Genomic DNA, 24,314 nt, shown 5'->3' with positions numbered 1-24,314 from the left:
GTGTTAAAACATCTTATACAGGGATGGGCAAAAGCAGATTTATAGCTGTTTGTATGGAAAATAATACAATAATTAATAAATAATAATACAGAAATAAACTGTGTTTTGTATACTCACAATATCTTCTTATTTTCCTTTTTTAAGATTTTATTTGTTTTCAGAAAGAGAGGGAGAGAAACACCAATGTGTTGTTGCCTCTCATGTACCCCCAACTGGGGGGACCTGGCCCACGACCCAGGCATGTGCTCTGACTAGGAATCAGCTGGTGACTCTGGTTCTCAGGCCGGCGCTAAATCCACTGAGCCACACCAGCCAGGGCTCTTTCTACCTTCTTGATGAGGTTCTTGGAAACACAAAAGTTTTAGTTTTGATGAAGCACAGTTTATGTTTCTTTTACCGCTCTTGTTTTTGGTGTCATCTAAGAATTCTTTTCTAAGAGTTATTATGGTTTTAGCTTTTGTATTTAGGTCTTTGATCTATTTTGAGTTAATTTTTGTATATGATGTGAGGTAAAAATCTGACTTCATTCTTTTGCATGTGGCTATCCAGTTGTCTCAGTGGCATTTATTAAAAAGATTTTTTTGTTTTCATTGGATAGTGTTAGCACCCTTGTGGTAACCATAAATGTGTGGGTTTATTTCTGGTCTCATAATTCTATTCCATTGATTCATATGTTTATTCTTGTACTAGTACCACACTGCTTTGATTGTCCTGGATTTGTGGTAAGTTTTGAAATTGGGACGTTTAAGTCCTCCTATGTTCTTTTTCAGGATTGTTTTGACTGTTCTGGGTTCCTGTTCTCTTTTGTGTTTAAGGTTCATGTGTTTATATTTGTACCCATCTAGATAATCCAGGATAATCTCCCTGTTAAAATTTTCTGCAAAGTCTTTTTTTGCCATGAAGGTAATATAATCACCTCAGAGAGCAAAGGTCATTGGGGCACAAGGCCTTGTGGGGCTTAGATTTGTGAAAAGGTTGAGAATGGTAGGAGCAGAAGTTGGACAGAAAGATACGAATGGGAGTTTCAGAAATATTAATTTGTCTGAGTCATGTTCCTAATAAGTGGCAGAGATGGTATTTGAATGCAGATTTGACTGATCATTATGATCTCATGTCCACACCAAATTGGTCTTCATAGACTCATAGCTACTATTATCATTTTTATCTTAATACCTATTGCGCTCTTTGTATATGCTAAGTAGTCTTCACAGCAGTCCTGTTATATTTTTCTAGCTCTAGAATAGTACCTGGACAAATCTTTGGTGCACATAAATAGGCTCTATTGGACCAAGTATAAGAGAAAAAGAAAAGAACAGTGGGGGGTCAAGGAGAGGGTCTCATCCCTGTTGCCAAATCTGTTGCCCCCAGAACACAACAAGGATGCCAGCCTGTTAAACCAAGCACACCGTTGTCCGGGGACAGCCAACTGACCTGGAGTCTGCACCATCCTTCCCCATGTGGGAAGGCCACCCTCCCCTCCACACCCCCACTCTTTTTTTTTTTTTTTTTTTTTTTTTAAAGTATATTTTATTGATTATGCTGTTACAGTAGTTCCAATTTTTTCCCCTTTACTCCCCTCCACCCAGTATCTCCCTCCCCCAGCATCCCCCCCCAAGTCCATACCCATGGTTCGTAAAAAATAACTATCCCTCCCTCTCAGATATTAAGACCCTTTGTAATCTTGTAAAGGACAATGGGCGAAGGTCTCAAGCTCCTCTAGCTGCTTCAAGCTGGACATGCACACCCCCACTCTTATTAAGGATTTCTGGACCCAAGGGTAGGTAGAACGATGACCATGTCCAGCTTGAAGCAGCTAGAGGAGCTCGAGACCTTCGCCCATTGTCCTTTACAAGATTATAAAGGGTGTTAAGTCTGAGAGGAGGGGATTGTTATTTTTTATTGTTCTAAAAAAATAATTAAATTTTTTTTTTTTTTAAAGAAGCCAGAGAACTTGTATGCATGACCCATGGGCATGGACTGGGAGTATGGGGTGAGGTTCCTGGGGGTGGGGGGAGTGCTGGGCAGAGGGGAGCAAAGGGGAAAAAATTGAAACTATTGTAACAATATAATCAATAAAATATACTTAAAAAATAAGAAAGGAGTGTGTCTCAGAATCTGAGGGTAGGCAGGCAGCTGAATCATGGAATAGACTGAAACTGAGAAGTGGAAACTTCTCAGGAACTAGAGTATTCTTCTGTCACTTTTTTCCTGCTTCTTGATGTGTATCTATTCACTCTTCAGACTGGTTATCCTGTTACTCAGGTCACTTGATGGAAGATGGTCATGCTGCACCTCCTCTATCATTCAAGAGAACAGTGCAGATTAGACTCATTTCCAAAACTCCAGTTTGGGTCACATCTCCATCTCTGGTTCAGTCAGCTGTGCCCCTGAAGTGGCAGGTGGACAAACATGGCTGCTGGCAGCCTACCATTGTGGATTGGGGTAACATTCCCCCCAAGAAAAGGGAGGTCGCTGGCACATGTGCTAGGCAGACTCACTGAAATGTTTTCATTTTAGTAGCACAGACCTGTGGTTTAGTACTTGTAGGTTTAAAATTTAAAAACTTACTGAATTCTGACCTAAGGTAAAACAGATATTTCTTCTTGCCCATTCCTCTGGGAATTGAAGAAAGGGACTACAGGATGATAATGGTGAAAGATTAGCTCAGACTTTCAAAATAGTTTGATGTAACTCAGGACTTAGTATAAGTATAGGCTCCAGTGATGTCCCTGCCACTTACTACCTTTTTGATTGAACAAAACATAACTTCTCAGCCTGTGTCTTCATCTTTATCGTAAAATGAGTAAGTAGATGGTCTTTAAAATTTCTTCAATTTAACATTCTGGACTCTGGCTAGATTTATTCTTCCTTTCTATCTCGACATCATCTACTAAATAAGTATGTTAAATCTAAATACTGGAGGGCTCCTTGGCTGGTGTGGCTCAGTGGATTGAGTCTCGGCCTGCAAACCGAAAGGTCATGGGTCACCAGTACGATTCCCAGTCAGGGCACATGACTATGTTGCAGGCCAGGTCCCCAGTTGGGGGCATGTGAAAGGCAACTGATCGATGTTTCTCTCGTTCATCGATGTTTCTCTCTCTCTTTTTCTCCCTCCCTTCTCCTCTCTCTGAAGATAGATAAAATCTTTTTTAAAAAAAGAAAATATCGTATACATACGTACATACATACATACATACATACTGGAGGGCAGTAAAGAGTATTTGTAAACTTGCAAGTCTCCCTGCCATGCCTCATTAGTTAATTGTTACCAATCCCACCTGCAAAGCATGTTGCTACCACTGTTCCCATTCCACTCCCACGGTATTATTGGTACCTCTATTATTATAACTTCTTATTGTAATTGTCTCTTGATCACTATCCCTGTCTCCTGTTATGCACTTTCTCCCCAGTCCAATCTAGAAGTTTTTTTCTTAATCATACAGCAAAATTGAATTTTGGGGGAGTGGGGAGTATATGGTTCTGGGAATTTTAAAACATGTATAGATTTATGTAAACACCTGAATACAGAATAGTTCCATCATCTCCAAAAAACTTTTTTGTGTAATTTTTTTATGGACACTCTCCCCCCAATCCTAAGTCCTAACAAACACTGATCATACAATATGTAAACTTTTAAAACTGGCTTCATTCACTCAGCATAAAGCCTTTGAGATTCATCCAAGCTGTTGGCTGTGTCAGTACTACCACCCACCCATTTTTTTGTTGGGGAGCATCCATTGCATGGCTGTGTCACACAGTTTGTTTATCCGTCCACTCATTGAAGGATATTTTGGTTGTTCCTTTGTTTAATGGTCCTGAGTAATGCCACTAGAAATATTTGTATATAGATTTTTGAGTGAAGAGCAGCTTTGTTTTTCTGGAGGAAATAACCAGGAGTGGGATTGCTGGGTTGCATAAGTGCGTGTTTAACTTTTTATGAAACTGTCATACTGTTTTTCATCATGGCTGTACTGTTCGCATTCTCCTGGGAGTGTATGAGTGTTTAGTTGCACTGCATCCTTGCTACCTTTTGGTATTGTTGATATTTTTAATTTTAGCCATAAGTGTGTAGTGATATCTCATGGTGGTTTTAGTTTGTATTTCTCTAATGGATGATGATGTTGAACAACTTTTCATGTGCTTATTTGCCATGTTGTCAAGAACTGTGAAGGACCTGTTTTTACCCTGCTTACAGGTAACAAGTGATCCTGCCACAGATTGACAGATGCTGGCAGAAGACATGAGATTCTCAGTCAGAGACAAAGTACTTTTTTATTCACAGGGCTTCAACAAAGCAAGCTTCACCCTCACATGGTCTAACTTTACCCCTAAGTCCCATGAGGGTGATGTCAGAGCTGAGAAACCAAGATTAGGGAAGCCAAATCTTTTAAAATGGGCAGAAAACAGACGTGCCCAACCTTTGACCTGAGGGAAACATTTTATCTATTACACTGGACAGTAAACAAACTTGCCCTCTGCTCTGGGTGTGTTTCTTTTAAGGATGTTAGATATTCAAGGATGTTTGCAAAGGCCTCTTGGACTGAAATGTGAGAACTGTCTCCCATTTTCTTTAGACCACTGCCTTTCAAGTCTTTTGCATATTTTGTAATTGGATGGTTTTTCTTACTGTTGACTTTTGAGCATTTTTTATATATTCTAGATACCAGTCCTTTGTCAAATATGTGATCGCAAGTATTTTCTCCCAGTCTGTAGTTGGTCTTTTTATTGTCTTAGGTGTTATTTGCAGAGCAAAAATTTTTAGTTTTGTTGCCCAGTTAGGGCTGCAAGTTCTAACCCACTTTCTGTGGGCTGTATTCCCAATGTCAGTTCATTTTTCAAAGTCTTTGCAGTAGTTTTGATCTGTTTCATGCACATGCCAGTCTGGAACTTTTGTGGTGGTCTCTGTTAGTTTGAATTTTAGTCTTTTGTCCTGAATAGCATCAGATGTATTATGCACAGCTAGGGGTGAGCCCAGGAGTTCACAAACACCATTTTCAGGTTGCTTTCTTGAGTTCTCGTCAGTGTCTTCTCCTACACTTTTTATTTCCTAGATTCTCTTCTTTCCTCTGGCCAGAAAACGGTGGAGTTGGTTAGCCCACTCCGTCATGTGCACTGTACTACCACAACTATTTGCACATTTGGCGCCAAGAAATGGGGAGGATGGAGAGTGGGAAAAACCAATAGTTCCTGTTCCTCAGAGTTTCGTTTCTGCAGTCTGTCTTTCCAGCCAGTGCTACATGTGATTGCTTGGGTGCTGTGGCTGAAGAGAAGTGGAAAAACAATAAAATGGAGGGATTTTCATATTTTCTCTGTGTTAGAAGTTTCCTTTCTCCTTCCTTGAGCCTGGACTAGAGGCTCTATCCGCCTTGCTGTGCATTTCTGGCTTGGCTCGGTGATAGTAGAGGGGAAAATGGTGCATCCCTGAGGGTTTGGTGATATATTGAATTCTGGTCTTCTTCCCCAAGTCTCTCTTTTGCCTTTGAGAATCCCCCAAAATAGTGCTCAGTGTACACCATGCCGATTTTATAGCTGGAGTAAATCTGTGAAGTCTCTGGAGAGACTTCACGTGGCCCCTGATGTCTTTGTTCAGTTTTTTTTTTCTTCTTGTTTTTATTTTTAAGCTTGACTTCCTTCTAAGGGTCACCCTGTGCTTGCATGCCTTAATACCTTAACGGTCAGCCCAAGATTGTTGTTTGTTTAGACAAAGAATTTGTGTGCAAACACTGCAAGCCAGTAAGGCTTCCTTCTACTCTGGCCGGCAGAGCCTGTGCATACACCAAGGAGACACAAGAGAGGCCAACCGAAATAGCTGGTGGCCTGAAATTTTAAATGCATTGCTTGGCTAACACATTGATTCATCAGCAGAGAGAAAGTTCTGTCTTATCTTTATAGTTGATTTGGGGGGATGAGGATTTATTGTCCACTTCACTTTATTGTGATATAAGACAGAACATCATCTCTCAGGTTTTAATGTCTTAAAATAGAGATCTTATCATGCTTTCTCCTTTTCAGGAGTTTTCAGTGATGCTCTAATCCAGACTCTATCCTGGAGTTTTTAGAAGCCATCATATTTGACCTCACACCTAACTTCTTTAGTTAACCTCCTACTTATACCACATTATTCTTGCTCTACATTTGCTTTCCTGTTTCTGAGCTTTTTGTAAAAGATGTTCTTCCTGTCTAGAATGTCCCTCCACTTTTGTATCATTTATCTAAGACCCTCTAAGATTCAACTCAAAGTTCTTTAAGGTCTGCACCTCCATCCCCTGGCCCAGGTGGTCTCTTCATACTCCCTTAGTCAGAATTACCTTGCTTTTTCCTCCCCCCAGATTTCATAGAACTCTGTCTTTCTGCATTGCCCCAGTATGCCTCTGTTTTTTTGGTTGGGGATTATGAGGGTATGTATATTCTATCAATTGTATTAATAGGGGTATCTAGCTCAGTTCTGTGCACATAGTTGGCACTTAGTAAATATTTGTGTTAAATTATGGTAGGATCCCCAAGATACAGGACTTAATTTTGTCTAGACATGTGAATGGAGTGCCACTTTTTTCTGTGCTTGTTTAGCAGTTTATTTATGGGAAGAAGAATGAGAACCATTTTATTCTATGAATTTAAATGAATCTTCTTGGGTAACAATTTATAGTACAATCCTGGTGGTATGAGCAGATTAGACATGGTATAGTGAAAAAGAAAATGGACTTAGAAGCTTGTTAAGGTATTATTTCAAAATTTACCTCTAACATGTGTGACCTTAGGTAGCTGACCTCTTCAAGCTTTCTTTACTCAACTTAGAAATGAAGATACTAATTCCTTGGCTTTGATGAATAAATGATTTTATATTTTATAAGTACTTGACAAACATGTAGGTTCTCTACAACTGTTTATCTGTACAAACCGGTATTACACATTCCTGTATACAAGCAGAGGGAAGGAGCCCCGCCCTCGCCACCCCTTTTCTTTTATTTTGCGCTTCTCTAATGGGTGACGGTGTTGAGCTCTTAGGTGGTTCTTCCTCACTCCCCTAACAACTATAACATGGTAGCAACAAGAATGAAATAGGGATTGGTAAAATGAGTCAACCTGACAGGATTGATAAGATCCATTTGATTGCCGGAGATGAAGACTACCTTAACACATTTAACTGGCTAAGTAAGGAATCTGGTTAGATAATAACTTTGCAGAAAACTCAAATTATTTTGCTACTAGTCTAAAAACAAAAATCACAGCTAAAAATTTCTCTTCAACTTACAACATACTTTTTAATTGGTTTCTCCTTCTGACTACGTCTAACGTAAGTCTTCAAATTTGTTATCAAATCTTAAAGGAAAGCTTTACTGTTAACTAAAGGCTGAGTAGAAAACAGCCCTGTATCCATACGCAACTCAAAACACATACTGAGCACCTTAGCACCATGCTGTGTTCTTTTGGGAATATAAAGCAGCTCCCAGGCCTGCGTGGGAAGAGGTCAAACATAGAAATGATTCTTTATAATGATGTAACTGGTTTCTAAATAAGCAGTGTTATGGGAATGGAGGGTCAAAGTTAATTCTGGGTGGAAGGAAGCTCACAGGAAGCTCATGAGCTTTCAGTAGTGAATCATCTTTGAAAAAGCAGAAGAAAACTATAGGAAAGAATTCTAGGCTGAGGCACAAACATGCATGGTTTGTTTAGGTGATGGTCATATGACTGAACATTACTGTACTCAGGGATGTGAGCTGAGTTTGGAAAAGTAGATTGGGAACAATGTGGTATAAGGATTTGGAAGCTCACCTGGTTTTGAATCCCTTGTCTTTTGCTTGATTTCAGTAGAGTTTATGTACTTTTGAAATTTTCTCTCAACCTCAGGTTACACATCTAATAATATGGAGATAATGTCTGCCTTGGGGTATTGTTTGTTTTGTTTTATTTATTTATTTTTTTGCCATAAATAATTATATTAAGTACCTGTCACAGTATTGTGTGTGTAGTGAGTGGTAGCAAATAGCAGACTCACGTTAATTTGTCCTAGATTTTTGAGGGCCTTCAATGCTGTCTCAAAGAGTTTAGATTGTTCTTTTGCTTTAATTATACTTGTTTTCTTGGTAAATTTTGAATTATTTTATTTGAGACAAAACATACATTTTTACGTCACTCTAATGCCTTCTGTACAGAAGTTTTAAAATTTGCTGTAGTCTCATTTGTTTATTTTTGCTTTTGTTACTTTTGCTTTTGATATAATATCCAAGAAATCATTGCCAAATCCAGTGTCATGAAGTTTTTCCCCTGTGTTTTCTTCTAGGAGTTTTATAGTTTAGTGTTTTATGGTTGATTCTTTAATAGAATATTAGGTCTTCCTTAAAGTATTTGTTGTATTATTGGGCAGGGAATAAAAAGTCTTTTCTTTAATATGACTGTCAGGAATTTGCTGTATTTAAACTGTTTTTTCCCCTCCTTCTCTCCTTCCCTACTTTCTTCTCCCTTTTCTTCCTTCTTTTCTTTCTTCCCCTGTAGCTTGAAGATACGGACTTATTGTTTTGGGTCTTAATTGCTGTGCTGACAAAATAACCTCATTTTCAACACTTTCTTGTTTGTTACTTGATTAACAGGAAGAAGATGAGCCTCAAGTCTGAACGCCGAGGAATTCATGTGGATCAGTCAGAGCTCCTTTGCAAGAAAGGATGTGGTTACTATGGCAACCCTGCTTGGCATGGTTTCTGTTCCAAGTGCTGGAGGGAGGAGTACCACAAAGCCAGGCAGAAGCAGATTCAGGAGGATTGGGAACTGGCTGAGCGGTAAAAGGACTTAAGTAGGGGTGGTTTACAGTAATGTAACTGGATACGTAGTACTGTCATTGTCAGAATACGTTTTTTTTCTCTTCTGCTTTGCGCTCTTAGCAAGTCAGCCTAACATTAAGAAAAATAGATTTTTTTTCCCCCTCACCTTCTCAGTCAACATTTAATGAATAGCTTTTAGTGACTTCCTTTCTCTTTTATCTTACCATGGAAGTATTTTGTGTTTGAGGTGTGTTAGTTCCCTAATACAGATAATAAGGTTTTTGGAGTAGAAGAATGGAGATAAACATACTTCTTGGTGGAGGTTAAATGAGGTAATATATATGATGTATTGAGTTGCCCAAAAAGTCTGTTACGTTTTTTCCCTAACATACAAGACACATTTTTCATTTTCACCAGAAACTTTATTGATTTGGATATTTTGTAGGTTAGCTCTCTCCTGCTGTTGGCTTCTAGTGAACAGAGGCCAGGGGTGCTGCTAAACATCTTCTAATGCATGAGACAGCCCCACAGCAAAGAATTATTTGGCCAAAATGTCAGTAATACTGAGAAATTTCAGAAACCAGTTTGACACCTTCAGTCAGTCACAGCACCTTCTCCATGCACTGCACAAATTTTTTTTTTTTTTGCATTTCAGTTGCATTTTTACCTTTCTTGAAATAATAAAGCATAATATGCTGAAAATGTTGCATATTTTCTTTCATCTTCAAAATTAAAATGGCTACACAAAACTTTACCAATTTTTATTTATTTATTTTTTTAGTGCACACTGATATGACAGCTGTCACAATACAATCTAACAAAATTGTTTCGAATGAAGTTAAAGACCACTAAGCACTACCAGAGCCATTGTATGGAAAAAACTAAACGAATATTTTGGCCAGCCCAATACGTAGCAGAGGGCTTGGCACGTGGCTCTCGTCAAGCATTGTTTTCCCCCATTTCTTATGTATCCAGCATGGCATCTGGCACAGTCATAAACACGTGGTAATAGGAATCTGTTTATTTGTGTATATAATTCTTGAATTATAAAAATTTAACTTTTCCAAAATTAGTAGGTCAGAAGTATTATGTGAGAAGTTTGTATTATCCAGAAGTATGATTATGATAAAGTGAAAGATGGCATAGCTGGTAAACATAGGAACTATTAAAATGCCACAAATAATGTTAATCCTTTGCCAGAGCATCTTAGTAACTAAAACTTCTCAATACAAAAAAGTCAAACTGAACTCTGGACAGCTTTTGCTAGTTTTTTATCTACTCTGCCATATTTGTTGAGTGACTACTTTGCTAGGCATCTGTGGTGAACTCACAGAATTATAAAGTACACTCACTGCTTTCAGTGACTCCATAGTCAATCACAGAAAAAATTCATAGAACATTAACTATTTCCTCAGTGTTCTCACTGCACTCCTAATATTCTTAGTAGCTGATCCTATTTCCTAAAGAAATTGGAGGCTTCTAAGCATGAATTCTCTTAGCTTTCTCACCTCTTCACATCAAAATATACTAATATATGTATTACCTTCTATTTTGTCCCTCTTCCATTCTCAGAGTAACACCTGTTCCTGTGATTTTGTTGCTGTTTCTCACTCCTTCCCATTGTAACCTCGCTTGAGGTCTCCTACAGCACAATTTCTCAAATTTGAATAGGCATGAGAATCACCTGGAAATCTTGTGAAAGCAGTGATTGCTGGACCACATCCCTAGAGTCTGACTTTATTAGGTTGGGAGTGAGGCCTGAAAAGTTGCATTTCTAACAAGTTCCTACTTGATACTGGTGCTACTGTCTGGGGAAATCACACTTTGAGAACCATTGTTCTATAGATAGCCTTTGAGATTTATTATAAATTCTTCAAATTCAGCTGGTCCAAGGTCGAAGTTACTGCTTTTATTTATTCTAATCCCCATTTTCAATGTTTTCTCCTAAATCTCTTTTTGTGTCAGTTGACATCACAGTTTATTCAGGTGGCTAAAAATCACTGGAGTCATTCTTAATTTCTCTTTCATCTCTCACACTGTCTACAACTAATTGCACAAGTTTTACTTTTTTGAGCTTAGAATAGTCTTTTGAATTTCACCCTCTCCTGTTTCCCAGGTCCATGTTTTCTCTCACTTAAATCTTCATAATATATTCTTAATTATTGTTCTTGTCTGTAATCTCTTTGCCCCTCAACTTGTTACACAGCTTCCTGTATTGTCTTTTTAAAGTACAGGTCTGATCATGATAACTCATTGAATTTACAGTCTTTTTTTTTATTTCTGACCACCTGCCGCCTGCCTGTGTAACACATCAAGCATGATAGTCCACCACACCATCAGTGCTCTGACTACATTGAACTTGGTTGATAACAGGAACCATATGCCTTCACATTTGTAGTTCCTTCTTCCTGGAATGCCTTTTGACTTGGCAGAATTTATTAATCCTTTAAGACAGATCTAAATGTCACCACTGTGAAATCTTCTTGAACTCTGCCAGCAGATTTAGCTGTTCTTCCCAGTGTTCTCGTAACACTTGTGCTTTGCTCTCTGCTGTAGGAACTGTCATGTTGCATTGTGATTATTAATTATCTTTTTCTACCTTCTGACCTTGAGCTTATTAGAGAAAAGGACTAGACTTTATTTCCATTGTTTAACCCTAGTACAGTTGCTGAATGAACGTGATCCATGGATAAAATACCTTTTGGAGTCTGTAGTAGCACCCTGACCAGTGTGGTGCAGTTGGGCATTGGCCCTCAAAGTGAAAGGTTGCCAGTTTGATTCCCATTCAGTGTATATGCCTGGGTGGTAGATCTGATGGTTGGTGCACATGCGAGAGGCAACCGGTCAATGTTTCTCACATCAACGTTTCTCTCCCTCTCTTTCTCCCTCCCTTCCCCTCTCTCTAAAAATAAATAAAATCTTTCTTAAAAGTCTGTAGTAGCATGTAGGTTAGTTACATATCAGAGACCTCAGACCTATTTGGTGTATTTAGCCTCTAGTTCTGAAAACCCCATTTTAGATCCTCAATTTGTAGAATAATAACCTTTAGATACAAGGAAAACTTGGAGAATATCTGGTCATTAATCCTCTTTTGAATTATAGACTACAGCGGGAGGAGGAAGAGGCCTTTGCCAGCAGTCAGAGCAGCCAAGGGGCTCAGTCCCTCACATTTTCCAAGTTTGAAGAAAAGAAAACCAATGAGAAGACCCGCAAGGTTACCACAGTGAAGAAGTTCTTCAGTGCTTCATCCAGGGTTGGATCAAAGAAGGGTAATTTTCAGATTCTTTTTTTCTTCTCTGCTCAAATGAAGCAAAGAGTAGATCCACAATGCAGTGTGGGCCCAGAGTTGAGACTGAAATTGGGTTTAAGGATTAGGTGATAAATGAAACCAAACATCTCTGGTCAGAGGACATTGTATTTTATGGAAGCTTGTTCACTCTAGGAGAAATAAAAAGAATTTAAATAAGTGGTTTTCTTTGTAAAGAAATACATAGTTTTCTTTATAAAACTCATTTCCATCTAATTGGCTATCTTTCTGGTTGTCTTATTTTTCTGTGCCTTTAATTTTTGAATCCTGGTTTATTCTCCTTTGCATATTGTCCTCACCATCCTTGCCTTATCGGAAATGACTGTTTTTAGGCTTGAAGTCATCTAAAAAGGGTGTTTTCTGAGAACTTATCTAAGAGACAGTATCTTGAGGAAGTATGTAGAGAACACATACAAAAAGGCTCACTTTGGGCTTTTAGAGTGATAAATGTAATCCATGGTATGCATTCTCTAGTTCATAGATTTATATGTACTTGACCTTATTCATCCTTCTTAAAATGCCCTATAACCAGCAAAAGGATTAGCACTAAAGTCATACTTGTTCTGTCAGTGAGCAGACAAGCTAGTTGAATGGCCTAACAGGAAGCAAGGAGGACTGTCTGGTGTCAGGACTCAGGCTCCGAACCTTTTTGCTGGTAATCTGTTGTGCAGTAAATGTGGAATGGTGGGGGAGGTGGCAGCCCACACTGATGCCCTCAGGAGAGCCCTTCGCACTCCCAGCCCCTCCACCTGGGGGAGTTGTGATGAGGGGCTTTTGTTGTCCTACCTGAAGGCAGGGGAATGAATAACATCACCCCTTAAGATCTTTGCTCGTCTTTCCCATTGAGTGACTATTGTTTTGTTTTATTAAAGGGAAAGGTTGCTTATAACCAAAAACATAGCATTTCTCTTACAGATGCAAACCTTTAAATAATCTTTTGGTTCACATGATAAATTTGGAGTTGTTTCTTTGTTGGCAGTCACTTGTAGCAATTTTCTCTCCTACAATAAGGAGGGGAATAATCAAGAATAATCAGTACTGGCTAGAGATTAAATTAAGAATGTATTTGGCTCTTGACTTATTTATTAGGAGGTAGCGGAATAGGGTAGTTAACATAAGCTTTGGAGTCACCCTGAATTGAGGCTCAGCTTTACGGTTTCCTGGCTGTGTGACTGAGAGCAAGCTAATCTCTTTAAGCCTTTCTGTTCTGAGGAACATTAATACTTACCATAGGCGTTTGAGGCTTAAATGAGTTGATGTGTGTAAAGAGTTTAGCACAGTACCTGACACACATTGTAAGTCTCCAGTAAGTGTTAATTATTTTAAAATGTTTATCTGAGAAAATAGTGACTGCTAGTAAGGAGCTCAAAGGCATTGATCAAAGCCATTTGTTCCTATTTAGCTTCAGTTCTGTTTTCTGCTTTGGAAACCTTATGAATTTATGATAGATGATGAAATGATATATGACAGCAGATGAAATAGTAAAGAGATTATAAAACCATTAAGTGCCTCATTTTACAAATGACATGAAAGCCCATAAAGATTAATTTACCCAAGGTTATATGAGTTAATGTATTAGAACTCAGGTCTCCTAACTCCTGGTTTCATTTTTTTTCTTTGATCTAGTGTGTGTGTGTGTGTGTGTGTGTGTGTGTGTGTGTGTGTGTGTGTGTATCTGTATCTATAGATATATGATGAGGTTTCTATTACTGAAGTGCATAGTAGTCATGTGCACTGACTGACCATCCTTGATAGTTTTAGAAATATGTTCTAAGAAAAAAAATTTGTACTTTAAAAGAAACAATTTCAAGTTATTTTTATTTAAATGCCTTTTATATGGAGTATTTCTTACCATTGTTTTTTTTTTTTTTCAGAATGAAAGGTTTCTACCTTAAATTTTTTATCTTTAGTTGTTTTTTTGTTTATAGAAAGCATATGGGGATAAAGACCTCAAAGTATTGAAAAAATTAATGTGTATTTGTGAAGAGGTTGTTGTTGGATCTTCCTTTCACATATTGCTTATGCAACTTTCCCAGATGAACTTCACACTTTAGACCGATTATTTTGCCTTTGCATGTGGATAAGGTTTGCCTATACTAAGTATGCTTTTGATCTATTGGGTCTAGACTAAAATAGACCTTTTGTGTTATGTGTTCTTTATTTTACTTCATTAATACATGATGCCCTTGCTCTTGATATTTGACTTCTCTGGTAGCACAAAAGAAAGCTCTTAAGCCTGGGCAGCTTGGTAATGAACAGAACACAAATAATTTTCTAAGGGATATGAAGACTATTTTAACAACAGTTGGATACCCCTTCTGAGAGAGTAGATGGAACAGCTTGACTGTAAAAACTCAGAGAACTTACTTAGAATTTTCTAATTTCCAAAAGTAAGGTTGAGTGAGCTATAGTTTACAAAGTAAACTATGGTGAGTTGGCCAAGTGGAAGTAATTGCTTATCCATTAAAAAATGTCCCCCTCCCTCTTTTTAAGAGCTTAAATAGATGTTGTCAGCCTGAGTAGAAACTTGTGTACATCCTTTACAAATTAATCTAAAGGCTATACTCCTAGAATTAAAATGCTAGTCTTCCACCCAATTCTTAGATTCTAATTCTGTTCTTCACTAAAGTGAATTACGGTTCCTTGGAGAAGTGACTGATTCCAGGGCTGGAACAGGGAAGGAAGGCTCCCCAGAAATGTTGGGGACATGTCAAAGACCCCGAAGCCAGCTTGAATGGGCTCCCACCAGCCACATTAGAGTATCAAATAAATAAGAACAGCAAATGGAGTATAACTGAATAAAATAATAATATGTTAGTCCATCCACTGATAAAATAGATAAATATTAAATAAAAGAGAAGAGAAAGTTTTTCTTTATCAAAGAATGTTGACTAAGCAATACAGAAGGGATGATGGAAATAGAAAATTACTGTTTGCAGTCATCACAGTAAGGATTAATTCAGGCAAGTTTTATCAATGGGAGCTCAATCTGGGTTAAGGGAAGGGAGCTTCCTGAGGAACATATTATGAACATGGTCTGAAATGAACTCCCATAACTTATTTATTAATTACAAATAGAGAAATGGTAACTGTATAACTATGGGGGAAGGTGGACATTATGTGCTTCCAGATATAATACTTTGAAAAAAGCACAATGAGACGTAGGTAATATTTAAGCTGAAAATTCATAACCAGAATTTCCGTCATAAGGAAATGGCAGAGAAATCCAGACTGAAGGGCATTCGTAAAAAACTGGCCTGTATTCTTCAAAATTGTGAATGTCTTGAAAAACAAAGGAAGGCTGGGGAACATTTCCAGGTTAAAGAAGACTAAGTATACATGACCAGTAAATGAATATATGACCCTCTGTTGTATCTTGTTATGAAAAAACAAACAAACAAAAACATGTTTTAAAAATACCTATATTGTAGTTATGTAAAAGAATACCCTTGTTATTAGGAAATACTCATATTAAGGGGGTAAAGGGCATGATATATACAATCTACACTGAAAAAATATTAGAAAAAGTAATACACAGCTTATGTAGCAAATAGATAAATCAGGTACAATTTAACTTGAAATAACAACTGGCAGCAATTTTTTTGAAACATTTTTTATCAATATGGAAAACCAGAAATGTATTTGATATCCTGTGTGACTAAAAACCATTCTTTAATATGTGGAATTTAATCCTTCGTGCTGTCTGATAATATCATTCCCAGTCATGATGGAATAATGGCTTGGATTTACCCCACTCCCTTAACTAGAAAATCAGACAAAGTGTAAGAAATAATAGTTTTCAGACACTGGACAACAGGCAGATGGGAGAGTAACCCCTGAGAGAGGGAACAAATATGGGAAGTCCTACAAGTGCCCCAGCTCACTGTAGGGAGAGTTTTTAGGCTGTGGCACAGGGGGACACAACTCAAACTTTCTGAATTTGGGAAATGAGTTTAGAGCAGAGTGAGTCACTAGCGTTGGCCAAGACCAAGTGCAGAGGATGGGTTTGCACTGGAGAAACTCCAGATAATTGCAGAGTTTCCCTTGAGTCTTTAACTGAGTACTGCACGTGCATGTGAGAAAACTGCCCGAGACTGGGTAAGGGATAAAGGGGTAAGCAGAGCAGTCCCCAGAGCACACAGGGCTGGGAAAAATTCATTTTGCAACAGCTAGGAACAAAGCATCAGCAATGGCAAATAAGTAGCAATCGCAAAAAATAAAAGGTATGTAGTCCCTCACCCAACTACCACCACCTTCAGACAGCCTTTATTACTAGTTTCTTGTGTATCCTTCTGTGCTTTTGTTTTCTTTTATAAATACATATATTTTTATTCCAGTTCCCCTATTTTACATAAAAGACAGCACACTACCCATACCCTGCTTGTTTAACTTAGCAATACATTTAAGAACTCCTTCCTTATCAGTACATAAAAGCATACTTTTTTGTTTTAAAATTATACAATCAAACCATAATTTATGTAATCCTTTAATCACCCTTTTGTGCAGTTGCAGTACATATTGGGTTAACAAGAGTAGCCTTGGACATATTTTATTTTGTACATGTGCAGTAATATGAGTAGAAAATTTCTGAGAAATGAAATTGTTTGGTCATAGGATAAATTTATTTTTAATTTTGATTATTACTGCCAGATTGCACTTCATTAAAGTTATTTTACATTCCCATCTCTAGAATATGAGTGCCTTCCTCCCATATCCTCATCAACATCAAACTTCAGATTTTTGTATATTTATTACTTTTTAAAATGACATCTTATAGTAATACTAATTTGCATATTTGTAACATAAGACTGAACATATTTCCTGTTTAAGATCCATTTATGTTTCCTTTCTGTGAATTGTTAGTATTCTTTACCCATTTTCATATTGAACTGTTAAGATTTTTTTCTTCTCTATTTATAAGTCCTTTTACATTAGGTAGGGTAGCCCTTTGTGATGTAACATACAGTTTTTTCCAGTTTGCTGTCTGACTTTCGGACTGATGTGTTTTTCACCATACATAGGGGGAGGGGGGCTTGTGCTTTTCTTTCTTTCCTGTATTTTTCTTTTCATGTGGTTGAATTCGTTAATGGCTTCTGCATTTTGAATCATAATTAGGAAGCACTGATAATTTAAAAGATAGGCAAATACTTGATTTGGAAAGATAACTATAAAATGCAATTTTGTTCTGCTAACTACTTAATAGTACAGTTTAGGGGGGTGTTTTTGCTTTAATTTGAACTTAAGCAATTAAGTAACAAAGTTTAATAACCAGATATGTAACAAGTGAGACGTGGGTCTTTAGTTTGCTACAGTTAATAGTATATGCTTTTAGGTGATCTCCATGTGTTTGTCTCACTATGAATAAACCAGGCACTCTAGTAGGAATAGTGCCTTTATAATATTAAAACTTTATTTCAACTTCATCATTGAAATGTACATCAGACACTAAAATTCCAAAAATAAGATTGTAAGAAATTGCTCTGAGAAATATGTATTAGGTTGATTTTAATACCTTCAAAAGATAGTTTTTTTCCTTAATTATCTTTCTTTTTGTGTTAAAAGGGAATCATGGATGTATGAGGTACCTAATTCCTTATAGGTATTGAAAAATTAAGGAGCGCAGTTCAAAATTAGGAGGCATAGAATGTGATAAGAGACCAAGTGATAGTTCATGCTTTTCTTACATCTCCCTTACCTCTGTGAAGGTCCCATTTTCCTCTCAGTGTGTTTATTAAAGGGGGGAAGAGCTGTGTGGCCAGCTGATTAGATAGTGTTTTATGTGCTTCCCTTGCTTCTTTGCTACTTGCTCTGTCATGTTCGATGGATCGATCATTATGCTACTTTGAATGTTACACTTTGAGCAGTCTGACTTGAAAACTGAATGGTGGATAAATAATTGTTAATCTCCACAGAAACAAATTAGCCTTGCCTTTTGGGCCAGTAAAATAGATTTTGGAAAGTTTGTTTAACATTTTAAAAGTCATCTAACATTTTTGTAGTGCTACTGATTATTTCACTTGACTAGTCTTATAAACTGATGCAGACCTTCGAGAAAGATGTTCAAGATAGTGGTGCCATTTTAGTATTAATGGTTAAATATATGGATCAAAGCATGTTATATTTTGGCTAAGAAAATCCAAATAGAGCAATTTATGTTTGAATAAGGATGTCTTTTAGGTCCTTTAGTTTTATCCATTTGTATTCCTACTCATAAAAAAGATTTAGCTTACTTTAAGGAAAATTGCCCAAATAGTTAAACATAAAATAATTTAAATTCAAGTTTAACTTTGATTAAGCATCATTTAAATAATCTTAAATTAGATACTTAAAGTAATTTTATGCATGACTCTTCTATGTAATGAAACTTATTTTTAATTTTCCCAGCAGAAATTCAGGAAGCAAAAGCTCCCAGTCCTTCCATAAACCGGCAAACCAGCATTGAAACGGATAGAGTGTCTAAAGAGTTCATAGAATTTCTCAAGACCTTCCACAAGACAGGCCAAGAAATCTATAAGCAGACCAAGCTGTTTTTGGAAGCAATGCATTACAAAAGGGTAGGTTGAGAATAACCACTTAGAAACAGAGTTTTGGTTTTATGAAGGGTCTTAGAGATAATATAGTGCAACTTTATCACTTTACAGCTGAGAAACTCATAACCCAGAGATGTTAAGTTACCTAAGAAATGTGCCACTGAACCAAGTTTTAAAACCTGATTCCCAGGCTTGTACTTTTCCACTGCAACTCAATGGTATTTGGATCATCGTTGTGGGGAAAGTGACATCCAAGCTACTTTTGTAGCTTACTTTAGTACTAAGCCTTCCTAATGTCACCTTGTAAACAGTAGATCTTGTACTCTTAAGTAACAGTTGTTAGATCAGTAGCAGTTGTTTTAAGGTATTTTGGTTTTGTGTTGTATGTTGATTTTTAATTTTCCTTTCCTTGCTGAGGTAGAGAAGGGAAAGCTAGAATTGAGATGTTGAAAGGGATCATAGCAATTATCTCGTTTTAGTCCTTTTATTGTAGAGATAGGGAAGTTGAGAGCCAGAGGAAATAAGTGATTTGCCCAAGGTTACACTGTGAGATTCTGCCAGTGTCAGGGCTAGAACTTGTATCTTCCACGTGTGTGTCTTTAACCTGTCATTTCTAACCTGCAGTTTTAGTTATAATAATTCATAAGACTACCTGTAATGGGACTCATTTTGTAAATAGTGATTTGTAATATACCTCACCCATTAAACTTAAAATTAGCTCTGTCAGAATATTTTTTAGATATTGAATTCAGTCAGTGAAGGAGAAAATAAGCTTTCTTTCTTGTTTTTTGGTGTGCAATTACACTGAGAATAAATAAGGAGGCCTCTTCTTTTCTCTGAAAGTGTTTGTAAGCAAGTAGTGACATTTGGAGTTTAATAAAGCAAGCAAAATATCATTGACATTTTGAGTCAGAAGCAATGATAGACTCCTTTAATATGAAAAAATTTACCTTTCAAGTGATACAGCTTTCAAATTTTGTTAGAAATAAATACTAAAGTTTTATAGTTATTTATTCTTCAGCCTATATGAAATGTTTACAGGGTATCTATACTATATTGGCATACATACTATATAGTGCATACAGCATATTCATTGTATAATACTATTTCTAAAAACTGCTCAGTTCAGACTTTTTCATTTTTCTTTTGTTCAGAAGTGTAATGTGCCCTTGTTCTGTAATATTTCAGTTGACTTTTGAATCACTATACTAAAGTAAAGAAGTAATTAACTGGTGCAGATACTGTCAAAGTTAATTGTTTTTAAGGCATCACTAATAGATAGCAGAAACCTAGATAAGGCCTCAAGAGTCCTCCTTATATAAGACCCAGTGTGCAACCTATTTTCAATTTCTACACTAATGCTGTTTTATGGTTAAGTGGTCAAATCCTATGTGTGTGTGCTCAATATCTAGCATGATGCCTAGCGCATACCTGATATTTGAACAGATGTTTGTTAAACTGAATGTCTCTGGGAAAGCCTTTCTTGTCTTTAGCTGCAAATTAATGGTGTTTCAAATAAATTAAACAGTTACTGCACCTGAATGAAGCAACCTTACCTAACTAGCTTTAAATCATTCAATTATATAAATTCTTTGAGAGAAATTTCTCTACTCAATCAAAACTGCTTACAAAACTGAAGTTAATGAATAACACTGTATCTGCTCAAGCTCAGGAGACATGAAAGTATTTTAAGCTAATGCAGTGTCTATTTCTGCATCTCACTGTAGCTTGTGAGTTACTAGAATTCTTAGCCCATAACATATTTCATTCAATTTTTTTAAAAAGCAAGAATTTAAACTTTCTTTTTGCTAAAACAATTTATGGTGACCTTTGTGGATAACATATGTGAATTCATTTGTAATTAGTAACTATCCAGATGCTAAAAATGATCAACTACTGGATTTTCCTTAGAGATTTAAAATGAACATATGCCCTGGCTGGTGTGGCTCAGTGGTTTGAGTGCCAGCCTGGGAACCAAAGGGTCACTGGTTCTTTTCCCACTTAGGGCACATGCCTCGGTTGTGGGCCAGGTCCCCAGTTGGGGGTATGAGAGAGGCAACCACACATCAATGTTTCTCTCCCTCTCGTCTTTCTACCTCTCTTCCCATCTCTCTAAAAATAAATAAATAAAATCTTAAAAAAAAAACAAACAAAATACATATGTACCTTAACAGTTCTTACCACCTTTGTTTTGCCAGTAATTGAATTTGACAGAAATCAGTTACTTTTGCCCTATTTTGCTCGTCTAAATGTAAAAATGTTTAAATTTATATTCAGCTAATTATTAATGACCTCAAGGTATATTTCCTGGTAAGATAGACTATCTTTAACTATGAGGACTGCATACTTGATATACTTCAAATGTTAATGTTTGATTTTAAAATTGAAGATGATTAAAGCCGTAATATTGCAGCAGAAACCAAAAATACAGAAAATATGGACATCAAAGCTAAAATCTAAATTTATTAAAAGTTAACTATAGTGCAACAGAAACTTAATGAGTTCAGAACATGATCACGGAAATCCAGTTTCTGCCAATGGGAGTTCAGGTGAAATACACAGAAAACTTAATTACAGAAATAGATAAAGGTATTATTAACTGGAAGTGGAAAAGAAAAAGACTTCAGCCAGACAATTAGAGAGTGTACAGAGAACCTCTCACTATTAATATTCAAAGGAATATACCCACTTGTCAAGCTTTTTAAACTACAAAGAAAAAATTTTTTAGGAAAAAAAGTAAAATGACCTTATACAGACTTTATAGAAAAGATGATTTCAGGCAGTGGTTAGAGAATACATAAAGAAAAGGGTTGCTTACACTGTTAGACTGTGTTTTTTCTTAGAAAACTGAAAAAAAAAAATCTGTTGGAATTTTGTAGACGCTAAAATAATTAACCAGCACAAATCTGCCCTCATTTAGCCCTTTGGCAAGAACTGTGAAGGATCTGAGATTTACCCTAATTTGCAAGTTAACAAATTAGCCTGCCGTAGTTTCATGAATACTGGCAGAAGGTACAAGTCTCGAGTGAGAAAAAAGGGTGAGTTTATAACAGCAGTAGGAGTAGCCAGAGTATATCAGCATTTGCACCAATTCCCTGAGTATCAGTTCCCACAGGGCAGTGCCTGTGAATGAAATGAGTTACAGAAAACGATCTTTTATAATGAGAATGAGCTTGCCTGACCTTTGCCCCAGAGGGAAGCATTATACTGGACAGTAAACAGTTTACCCGATTTTTTCACTTGAGGAAGGCACTGTCCTTGTTATTTCAAGGCTGTTGGATACATTGCTGTCCTTGGAGAGAGTACAGAGGAAAGGCAGTCAGTGCCCCTCTTCACAAGATGTGTGGAAATACAAGTGATCTACGTAGAATTGTCCCCAACATCTTTCTAGTATTATAAAGGGAAGAACTCAGATAAATAGCCACATTCATTCGTTCTTTCATTCAGTTATTACTGAGCACTGGCACCATGCCTGGCTCTGTTATAGGCACTGAGGATGTTGTGGTGAACAGTGCCCTTGTGGAGCTGACATGTTGGTGGAGGAAATGGACAGTAAACCAATTTATAATATAACACAGTGGTAAGTCCTACAAGGAATCTAAAGCAGGATAAAAGGACAGAATGCAACAGAAGTTAATGTTAAAATAAACACTGTAATGAATTGCGAATCTGCATACAAATAGAAATATAAAAAGGAATTTTCAGAATTATAACAAAATTACAGTTACTATGTGGTACCAGTAAAACAGGCCACTGTATTTCTAGTTAAAAGTGAGTACTAGTGATAATCAGAATGAAATGAATATAGTTTGTTCTAAGTGTTAACGATTTGGTGCAAATGAAAGTTGAGCACCTAAGTAGATCAAAGGAATAAATAAGTTGTAGAAAGAGTATAAAAGTTGCAGGAAGTATATAAATAAAACAAAAAACAAGTAAAATTATAGCATCATAAATGGAAATTAAAATATCACAATTAAAATGTTAAGGCCCCCTAATGTAAAAATACAATTAAATGAATAGGTTTAATAGTAAAAAAAAAAAAAATTCATCTCACAAACTCCATAATGGTAGTCCATGCTTTGTTTATTTTAAACCTAATTTAAAATAAGAATAAAAGGACAAAGGAATCATTTGATATTAGAATTTATAAACATATTTTCATGGACATGTTTGTTCTTCATGAAGCTCCTGCTATGACTGCTCACTTTGAAATCTAGGCATAATATTAAAACTGGTTCTCTGAAGAAATGTTTTCAGTGGACCTAAAATTGTTATGTCCATGGATATGCATGTATTTGTCTGGAGATTGAGTTTTGTACGAAGACGAAGCTTAAAGAATTTACAGTAGCAATCTCTCTGGTCAATTTATAGGTTAGGGCTACATAGGAAACAAAAGATTGGAGTCTCATTAGGCATTGACAATACTGAAAGGGAAGCCATGTATTTGACATACGGAGCATACTCATGCAGAGACCCACCCTTCTCTTCCCATAGGGACAGCAGCAGGAGCATGTATGATCAGGACTTTTCTCATAAATTAGCCATGGGTCTACTTGGGTTCACACAACAGAACATAAAGGAGACAGTCTTTCTCCTGACCATTGGTATCATCTCGTGCAGGTATTAATATGAAGCAAGAATACTTACTACTGCTACCACCATACTTATTTCAAGATGATTGTTGGAGATAGATGGAATAAGAAAAAGAAGTGAGAGATTTACTATGTGCCCCCTGACACTTTATCCTTTTGGCTTATATTTATCATAGACGATAATCATTTATTTGCATTATCTTCTCATTTGAGCCAAATGCTCTCTGAGCATTTTATTTATCTTTTATATTGTTGCTTATACAGTGTCTGGCAATTATAACCATGTACTAAACATTTTTAGAATAGATAAAATACAGTTTTTAGTAAATTCAGGAAAAATAATCATCAGGAAAATCCAAGGGAAAAACCACTAATAGAGGTATAAATTTAGCAACATGGCAACATGGTGAGAGAAAGTCCACAAAATACAGTTACAATGCAATGTGCCAGTTATAAAAAGCCTAGCATGTTCTTAAAAAATAGAAATTTTAAAGACAATAATAAATAAGATTAAATATTAATAACTAATATAGAAAGTTAGAAGTTTATTCAATAAATTGAAAGACTAAGGATTGTATCTGATCTAGCTGAGAAAAATAAACTTACAACTATTTTGCGGGTTAATATGAACACTTAAAATATGTATTTTTATTTTTTTAGTATATTTTATTCATTATGCTGTTATAGTTGTCCCAGTTTATTTTCCCTTTGCTCCCCTCTGCTCAGTACCCCCCTTCCCTCCAGCAGTTTCACTCACTAGTTCATGTCCATGGTCATGCATATAAGTTCTTTGGCTTCACCCTTTCCTATATTATTCTTAACTTCCCTCTGTCTCTATTTTGTACCTATCACTTATTCTTCTTAATCCAGGCACCATTTCTCCATTTCTCCCCCTTCCCCCTCCCAGCTGATGACCCCCAAAATTGTCCCTATACCTCTGATTCTGTTTCTATTCTAGTTGTTTGATTAGTTTGTTTTTGTTTTATTTTTATAGGTTCTGTTGTTGATAATTGTGAGTTCTCATTTTAATGTTCATAGTTTTTATCTTCTTTTTCTTAAATAACTCCTTTTACATTTCATATAATGGCTTGGTGATGATGAACTTCTTTAACTTTACCTTGTCTGGGAA

General features: G+C 36.5%; 1 protein-coding gene across 2 annotated transcripts in view; it reads left to right on the top strand.

Annotated features, from left to right (window-relative positions):
• Positions 1-24,314, top strand: part of RABGEF1 (RAB guanine nucleotide exchange factor 1) — a 59,704-nt gene that overhangs the window by 14,997 nt on the left and 20,393 nt on the right. Inside the window, exons 2-4 of one of the 2 annotated variants that reach the window (XM_090276919.1) lie at positions 8,589-8,774; positions 11,859-12,025; positions 18,451-18,617. In XM_090276919.1, the coding sequence (XP_090133045.1) occupies positions 8,596-8,774; positions 11,859-12,025; positions 18,451-18,617 (513 nt within the window). In that variant the 5' untranslated portion in view covers positions 8,589-8,595. Of the gene's footprint in view, positions 1-8,588; positions 8,775-11,858; positions 12,026-18,447; positions 18,618-24,314 lie in introns of both variants that reach the window. The other variant, XM_090276918.1, reaches the window with a different exon arrangement.

This window comes from Furipterus horrens, unplaced genomic scaffold, assembly GCF_987537825.1.
Source record: "Furipterus horrens unplaced genomic scaffold, mFurHor1.1.pri manual_scaffold_5, whole genome shotgun sequence".
NCBI lineage: Eukaryota > Metazoa > Chordata > Mammalia > Chiroptera > Furipteridae > Furipterus > Furipterus horrens.
This window is presented reverse-complemented; position numbering and strand designations above follow the sequence as displayed.